This window comes from Colobus angolensis, unplaced genomic scaffold, assembly GCF_000951035.1.
Source record: "Colobus angolensis palliatus isolate OR3802 unplaced genomic scaffold, Cang.pa_1.0 Scaffold52, whole genome shotgun sequence".
NCBI lineage: Eukaryota > Metazoa > Chordata > Mammalia > Primates > Cercopithecidae > Colobus > Colobus angolensis.
Window position 1 is genome coordinate 131,537 of NW_012118710.1, and position 8,739 is coordinate 140,275.

General features: G+C 41.5%; 1 protein-coding gene across 3 annotated transcripts in view; it reads right to left on the minus strand.

The window, feature by feature from the left end:
* Positions 1 to 2,850: 2,850 nt before the first annotated feature.
* SMIM19 (small integral membrane protein 19) overlaps positions 2,851 to 8,739 on the minus strand; it is an 11,814-nt gene continuing 5,925 nt past the window's right edge. For all 3 annotated transcript variants that reach the window (XM_011960634.1, XM_011960635.1, XM_011960633.1), the window contains exons 3-4: positions 7,094 to 7,218; positions 2,851 to 3,309 (exon numbers count right to left, since the gene is read on the minus strand). In XM_011960634.1, coding sequence (XP_011816024.1) covers positions 3,245 to 3,309; positions 7,094 to 7,218 — 190 coding nt within the window. In that variant the 3' untranslated portion in view covers positions 2,851 to 3,244. The remainder of the gene's footprint in view (positions 3,310 to 7,093; positions 7,219 to 8,739) is intronic.

An 8,739-nucleotide genomic window follows, 5' to 3' on the forward strand; every position in this document is an offset into this window, starting at 1 on the left:
CATCTCTATGAAAACTATACAAATTAGCCCAGTGTGGTGGCACATGCCAGTAGTCCCACCTACTCAGGAGGCTGAGGCAGGAGAATCACTTGAACCCAGGAGGCAGAGGTTGCAGTGAGCCGAGATGGCGCCACTGCACTCCAGCCTGGATGACAGAGTGAGACTCCATCTCAAATAAAATAAAATAAAATAAAAGTAGCGGTTTCATTAGTGTAAGGTCCAATGCTGAATGCCACTTATTTGGGGTTAGAGGTCAAAGAAAGTTTGCATGTCTGTTATGATGTGTAGGGTTCACCACTTTAGTTCCGAGTTCCTCATTCCCATTCTTAAATCCTCATTCAAGACCTGTCTCACTCACAGGCTTATGGGAGGATAAAGAGGGATGTAAATGGGAGCGGTGGGACATTTTTCCTGCTTTATAGCTTTGTCTAAGTTTGGCTCTGGCTTCATTAAGGAGCCAAGTGGGAAGTACAGGAGCACCAGCCCCTGGCCTCTGGTCCTCACTATTGTGAACATGTTGGAGGTTAGCTAAGTGCCCTTCCTATTTCCGTTAGTTTTCTGGCACCTCTTATTCTAGTTCTGCTATTAGAATAGCCTATGGAAGAGGATCACATACAGCAAGCACAGGGGAAACACTCTAGAACCAACCATTGAATGAATTACTTGGCTCTATACAATGTTCTTTTGTTCCTTCTCCCTTTATTTTCTAGGTTAAATTTATTCTTATATTATCTTAACATCTGAAACTATTTTTTATTACTATTTTATCTTACTTTTTAGTGAACACTTAAAATACTTCTGATGTTACAGCAGTTTTACCATAAACCTTGCATGTCGTTTTCCGATGAATCATGAGTAACTCAACCAGACACAGCGTGAGGTCAACAGCAAACATCTGTGCCCTTGGAGACGGCCTTCTCCCCTTCACGCAGCTGCCTGGCATCAGCTAAACAGCCAGTTATTTAACACACTCAAGCTGTGCACCAGGGCAGACTGACCAGTGCTTACCGCTGAATATCTTACACATTAAAAAGGGAAGATGAAACCAGAAGAAGAATACAAGGGTTAATTACTAGCTTATTAGTCGTTCCATTTTTCTTCCAAAGAAAACAGTTCCGTTGAGCCTCAGGTGGATGTTGGGTAGAAGCAGGACAGCCAGACAGTGCCGCTTCGAAGTGTGGTTGCAGGGCTTGCATTCTCCCCAGTTCAGCTGTTGAAGCAGGGAATAGACTTCAAAGCCAGCTTGCTGTTTTCCTGCCAGTGGGGTGTGTGCAATTCCCATCGGTTTGCTTTAAGGAAAAAACGGAGAGGAATTCACCTCTCACTTACCAGGGTTTGATGCTCATCAAACAATCTACTAGTTTGTAGTTATGACCATCTCTATCTAGTGGACACAAAGAAAACAATTCATTTCATTGTGTGACTTATATTTATTTATGTACATTAATTTTACAAATCTGAGACAGCCAGTTTGTGTAATTTGTCGAGATTGTGCCACATGTCAGTGACAAGTAAACCACTCCTACTGCTGATTAAATTCGCTCATGGAAATATACAGTAGTTCTCCTAGGCAAAGGCAAGTTTCGAAGATTGTCCCCTTGCTGTTCTGCTACTACAACCCATAATTACAACTGTTTACAATCCTTTAGTCAGATTTAAATTCGATATATAGGCAGTGCGCTCAAACTCCTTTGTGAGTTAAGAATTATTCTATTTGGTCAATTCACTTTGTACAATACATACACTTTTGAACAACACATTTTTTAAAGTAAGTGCAATTTCCCTGAATGATTTTGTTTGATCTAAACCTGAATTTTCACTTAAAATGTATATTTTATTACACAATAAGGGGAAAAGGAAATAATATTTGAAGTCATTATTAATTTTTTTTTTTTCTGAGACAAAGTCTTGCTCTGTCGCCTAGGCTGGAATGCAGTGGCATGATCTCAGCTCATTGCAACCTCCACCTCTCAGATTCACACAATTCTGCCTCAGCCTCCTGAGTGGCTGGGATTACAGGCGCAAGCCAGCACACCCTTCTAATTTTGTATTTTTAGTAGAGACCGGGTTTAACCACGTTGGCCAGGCTGGTCTCCAACTCCTGACTTCGTGATCCTCCCACCTTGGCCTCCCAAAGTGCTGGGATTTCAGGCATGCGCCACCGTGCCCAGCCAACTAACTCTTATAATTGAAAATAGCTCTAGTTCAAAAATGGATTCTTTTGACTTACGTGGACAATTAAACTTCCCCACTACTAACCAGTCAGTTTTTATTTAAATAAATATGAAAAATTAGGTAAAAATATTTCATTGTATAGTACAGAACGAGAAAAGATATGAAGCTCTTTGGGAAAGCTTAGCATGCCAAGTAAACAGACGGCAACATTCGCCAGTGGTAGTACTATTACCACAGAGTTGCCAACGCCAATATAGAGGCATCCATTTATTCAACAGCAGGGGCCCAGTATGGCCTAAAGTAGAGATACCTGCTGGAAATGAAACTGGGGGATAAAAACAAACTCGCTCCTGAGAGCATAATGAGGAAAAAGTCTAGTTATAGAAAGCTTTTAAAATTAGCACAGGAGAATGCATCATGATGTAGAAAGGACAGTCCACCATACAAGTTCTGAAGAAGCAAAGATCATTAATTAAAGAGCTGTTAACAGCATATTTAGGAGGCTGCAGCAGGAGAATCGCTTAAACCTGGGAGGTAGAAGTTGCAGTGAGCAGAGATCGTGCCACTGCACTCCAGCCTGGGCAACAGACTCTGTCTCCCCCCCCCCCCCAAAAAAAGAGCTGTTAACAATAAATTAATGTTATTGATCTGATCTGATACTTACCACTCACAGAATACAATCAAACAGGAAGTTATTCCAATGGTTGCATTTTTATTTTTTAACGGCATACACTCCAGGATTCCCACTTCCCAAGATGTGTTTTTATTTCTCACTGATTTTATCCTGAAGGAATCACAGGTCTTTGCAAGGTCAAGTCACCATCGCTGGTTACATATATCCTGGATATGTGCAGGCTCCCTGTGTCAAGGCCTTTTGAGCCATTTGTATTTACCTAACAATGACTTGGAGATGCAATTTAAAAAAGCAAAACAATGCACAAAACAATTGGGGAAAAGTCACAAGTAAAATAATTTTATGCAGACAGAAATGTTTTTAAAGCTGTTCACGATTTAGTAGAAAGAATCAGGAGCTTGCAACAATTACTTCTGTTGCTCATTTTCTGAGGCTTCATTCCAATGAGAGCTGTACACTGTCAGCTTGGTTTTGTGGCTGCTGATAGTCGTACTTTCTTGCTATTCACAAAAACAACAAGAAAAAGAAGAGATAAAATTAATAAAACTGCAAAATGATTACAGTCAAGTCATGATTCTCAAAAAAGAATTAGTTTTTGTTTGTCTGTTTCAGAGATAGAGTCTCCCTCTGATGCCCAGGCTGTGGTGCAGTGGCACAATCACAGCTCACTGCAGCTTCGACCTATTGGGCTCAAGCAATCCTCCCACCTCAGCTTCCCAGGTAGCTGAGACCACAGACAGACACCACCACACCCAGCTAATTTTGTATTTTTTTTGCAGAGATGGGGTCTCGCCATATTGCCCAGGCTGGTCTTGAACTCCTGGCCTCAAGGGATCCTCTCGCCTCGGCCTCTTAAAGTGCTGGGATTACAGATATGAGCCACTGCACCCAGCTAAGTAATTAGTCTAGAATTAAAACAATTTTGTTTCTTTGGAAAAGATGTATTACACTTCATGATCCTCTAATTTCTCAACACTGCTGATGCCAATTTTTATATGTTTATTATTATTCATGTATCAGGATTATTCAGAGCTTTAAAATATAAACATTAAGCTATTAAAACTTCAAAATTATATTTATTTTTGAGACAGTGTCTCACTTTGTCACCAAGGTTGGAGTGCAGGGGCACAATCATGGCTCACTGCTACTTCGACCTCCCAGGCTCAAACAATCCTGCCACCTCAGCCTCCCAAGTAGCTGAGACTACTGCCTGATATCACCACGCCTAGCTAATTTTTTGTATTTTTAGTAGAGACAGGGTTTCACCATGTTGCCCAGGCTGGTCTTCAACTCCTGGGCTCAAACGATCATTCTGCCTTGGCCTCCCAAAGTGCTGGGATTACACGTGTGAGCCATCATGCCTGATCTAAGCTATTAAAATTAATGTTTTGTAATTTCTTCCTTTATTACCTGTCATTTCCATCTTAAAGTTAATAATAATGCTTTTGTCCACACCATAAGGAATTTGACTATATTTTAACTTATAAATCTAACAGGCTTATTGTTGATTAAACATATAATGTCTTCAATATAAACTAGAAGAAAATTAAATATGCAATTCTGTCTTCTTTTTGTACTTCTAAGAAATGTTTATTGAACAAAAACTGTCTTAACCTGAAACTAGAGAAAATACACGGCTAAAAATCTTTGTGTCATCCAATGCTTAGCTTTAAAACTTTCAATCTCTTCTGAGTTCTTCTTGTTTTTTTGAGACGGAGTCTCACTCTGTTGCCCAGGCTGGAGCGCAGTGGCATAATCTGGGCTCACTGCAAGCTCTGCCTCCTGGGTTCACACCAATCTCCTGCCTCAGCCTCCCGAGTAGCTGGGACTACAGGTGCCCGCCACCCCGCCCTGCTCATTTTTTGTATTTTTAGTAGAGATGGGTTTTCACTGTGTTAGCCAGGATGGTCTTGATCTCCTGACCTCGTGATCTACCCGCCTTGGCCTCCCAAAGCGCTGAGATTACAGGGGTGAGCCACGGCGCCTGGCCAATCTCTTCTAAATTTTTCACTAGCCAATAAGGAGGTATTATTTGTTTATGCTACTCAGGGTAGATTCAGATTTTTGTAGCCCAAAGCGTACAACTTCGGGAGTCTTCTATTTAAAAAAAGAATTCTGTTGCCTGTTTCTTCTGGAAGCACCAGACTCTGTCAGGACAAGATATGTCACAAGCACTAAGGACCCTTTATGCTGGAACTCATTAAATGTGCAAATCCACACATGTTCTCACTGCTTATAAGCATAATGGCTCCCAAAGATGTCCGTATCTTGTCCCGTAATCTGTGCCTATGTTACCTCACAGGACAAAAGGGACTCTGAAGATGTGATTAAGGTAGGGACCTTGACATGGGGAGATGACTCTGGATTATCTGCCCAATATCATCAGATGGGCCCTTAAAATTACAGAGTTTTTGTCCTGCCTAAGTTCTGAGAGAAGGAGATGTGGACATGAAATAGTCAGAAAGATGCAATGTTTTGCAGATGGAGGAAGGGACTGTGACCCAAGGAGTGTGGATGGCCCTGAGAAGCTGTAGGAGGCAAAGACAGGGATTTTCCTTAGAGGCTCTAGAATAACAGAACCATGCAGGCAACCTGAAGTTAGCACAGTACAGCTGCTGTGGAGCTTCTAACCCACAGAACTGTAAGACAACATGTTCGTGTGGTTTAAGCCACTACATTTGTGGTAATTCGTTACAGCAGCAATAGAAAACTAATACACCTTGCAAACAGAAATTCGAATCAATTTTATTTTATATCATTCCCATCAAAAAAGAAATAAACTGTGGGTTTATAATGTATCTGCTGTGTTACTGAGCATATTACTGACAGTGGATAACTTGTTTTGTGTATGTGTCAATAAAAACTTAGTTCTTTACTCAGAATTTTTCATACAGGGCTCCTGGCTCTGTACTCTTTTTTTTTTTTTTTTTTTTTTATGAGATGAAGTTTCACTCTTGTCGCCCAGGCTGGAGTGTAATGGCGTGATCTCTGCTCACTGCAACCTCTGCCTCCTGGGTTCAAGCAATTCTCCTGCCTCAGCCTCCTAAGTAGTTGGGATTACAGGTGCCCACCACCACGTCCAGCTAATTTTTGTACTTTTAGTAAAGATGGGGTTTCACCACGTTGGCTGGCTGGTCTCAAACTCCTGACCTCAAGTGATTCGCCCGCCCTCAAGACGGCTGAGGCCCGTCTCAGCCTCCCAAAGTGCTAGGATTACAGGCGTGAGCCACCATGCCTGGTCCCAGGCTCTGTACTTTTTTTTTTTTTTTTTTTAGCAATACTTATGTTTCTTTAAAAGGATTTTTTTAATGTGGTAAAATACACATAACATAAACTTTACCGTTTTAACCATTTTTAAGTGTACAGTTCAGTGGTATTACATGTACTCACATTGCTGTGACCATCACCACCATCTATCCACAGAGCTCTTCTCATCGTCCCCAACTGAACTCTAGACCCATTAAACTCCCTACTCCCCTCTTCTGCAGCCCCTGGCAATCACCATTCTGCTTTGTATGTCTATGATCTGCCTCACGTAAATGAAATAATCCAATACTTGTTCTGTTGTGACTGGCTTATTTCACTTAGGATACCATCATCAAGGTTCATTCACGTGTAGCATGTCAGAATGGACTTCCTTTTTTTCTTTTTTTGAGACGGAGTCTTGCTCTGTCGCCCAGGCTAGAGTCCAGTGGCGTGATCTCAGGTCACTGCAACCTCCGCCTCCCGGGTTCAACCGATTCTCCTGCCTCGGCCTCCCAAGTAGCTGGGATTACAGGCACCCACCAATGCGCCCAGCTAATTTTTGTATTTTTGGTAGAGACAGGGTTTCGCCATCTTGGCCAGCCTGGTCTTGAACTCCTGACCTTGTGATTCACCTACCTCGGTCTCCCAAAATGCTGAGATTGTAGGTGTGAGCCACCGCTCCCAGCCAGAATGTCCTTCCTTTTAAGGGCTGAATAACATTCTATTGTACGCACCACACTTTGTTTATTCATTCATCTGCTGAGGACGTGTGGGTGATTTCCACCTTTTGACTATAGTGAATAATGCTGCTATGTTGAATTAAGTTATATGCCTTATTTTGAGCCAGTATCATATGCAAATGGCATAAAATACAAAAGGAACAAAGGATAAGTATCTGAAAAGCATATTAAACATCTGAAAAAAGTACTAAGTTTTCATCACTTACGATTTCTAATAACATTTTGCTAAATGAACTCAATTCCAGAAAATCTATTTTAAACATGCATATGTGTATGTTTCAGCACAGAATACACTTACAAATGGAATACATTTCCAGTTGTTGTCTCAAACGGATCTTGCTTATTGTGTCATAAAAGTTGGGCTCTGACAAAGTTTCCTCTGTAGGTGGCACGCTGAATATCCTCATAATTCTCCTTTTGTTCCTAAACACAAAATCCATGCAGAAGAGATGTTTGTATTAATGTCTACAGAGTTGTAATATGCTTATGATCCTGGTCATCAGAAGCTGTGGCAAAAGGACTTAAATGACAACAAGCCCATTTTACTTTCTATTTTGTCTTTGAGAGCTGCTTCCTTGGCTCAAAGTATTATTTCTTTCACTAAAAAGTATGAAGCTGTAAGTGAGAAAAGTAAGTAGCTGAACACATCCAATTAGCACAACAAAGTGAAGTTCCTCCATTGTGATTCTCCTCAATCCCCAAAAGCCAAATATCCTATGAGAAAATCACAAACAAGAGAACAGCTGATTTTTCCTCCCTTTCACGTCATCCAGATAAAGCTAAATGACTGGGCTGGAGAATAAACAATGTGAGCAGACCTTAATTTTAGAAAGTAATGAATAAACATATTTCTTAAATACAATAGCATGGCCTTAGTGGAGACATCTTTTTAAAATTAAGAACAGCGTGCCTCCACTTTTAAAAGAAACATGGGGAGGCAGTGGTGGCTTAGAGGAAAGTGGTCACCTGCCAGGTGATCAGTGATGGTCAGGGAGCCTCCTCTCACCACCCCTAGAGTTCATGAGCCAACAGGCCAGCTGCTCCAGGAGGGTTCAGCTGAGATCTGGGCGCAAGTGGGGGCTCTGAATAATTCCTCAGGCCAAACTTAAATTATTTCTGGATTACTAATTACCTTGAACTCTCGAATGCCTTTTTACCTTGGGAGAGGATACCTGTAAAGCATGTGTCTGCAGAAGTATCCAAATCTAACACTGCTCTTCCTCTTTTTAAAGCATCCCCGCACCTCCCCTTTTACTGTACTTCTGGGAAAAGAGCCAGGGAATGTGGAAAAGCAGTTAAATTAAGCTACAACATCTGGAATTAAGGCAGGAAATATTCATTGAAGATTTACACTATACGGCACACCAAGGACCCAAAGGTAAAAGACAAAAAAGACATGTTGTGGAATGGACAAACAAGTAATCAGATAAGACTAATGCTGTTTAATAAGTGCTATGATACAGTCATGCACAAAAAACAAGGAAGAGCTTATACTGGCTGAAGGGAGATTTGCTGAACACATAGGAGTCAGTGTTTCTGCATTCAGGGACTTAAGCCAAAACAATGTACTCAATGAAGGGTGACAATGAACCCAGGCTGGATGATAAAATTGGGCTATATCAGAAATTACAGAATTGAGAGTTTAGTGCAGCTGGCCTGGGGGCTAAGAGTGGTACTTAACTCTCCATTTCTTAAAGCAATGGATTTTTTTTGTTTTTGTTTTTGTGACGGAGTCTTACTTTATCGCCCAGGCTGGAGTGCAGCGGCACGATCTTGGCTCACTGCATCCTCCTCCTAGGTTCAAGTGATTCTCCTGCCTCAGCCTCCCAAGTAGCTGGGATTACAGGCTGGCGCCATCACACCCAGCTAATTTTTGTATTTTTAGTAGAGACGGGGTTTCATCATGTTGGCCAGGCTGGTCTCCAACTCCTGACTTCGTGATCC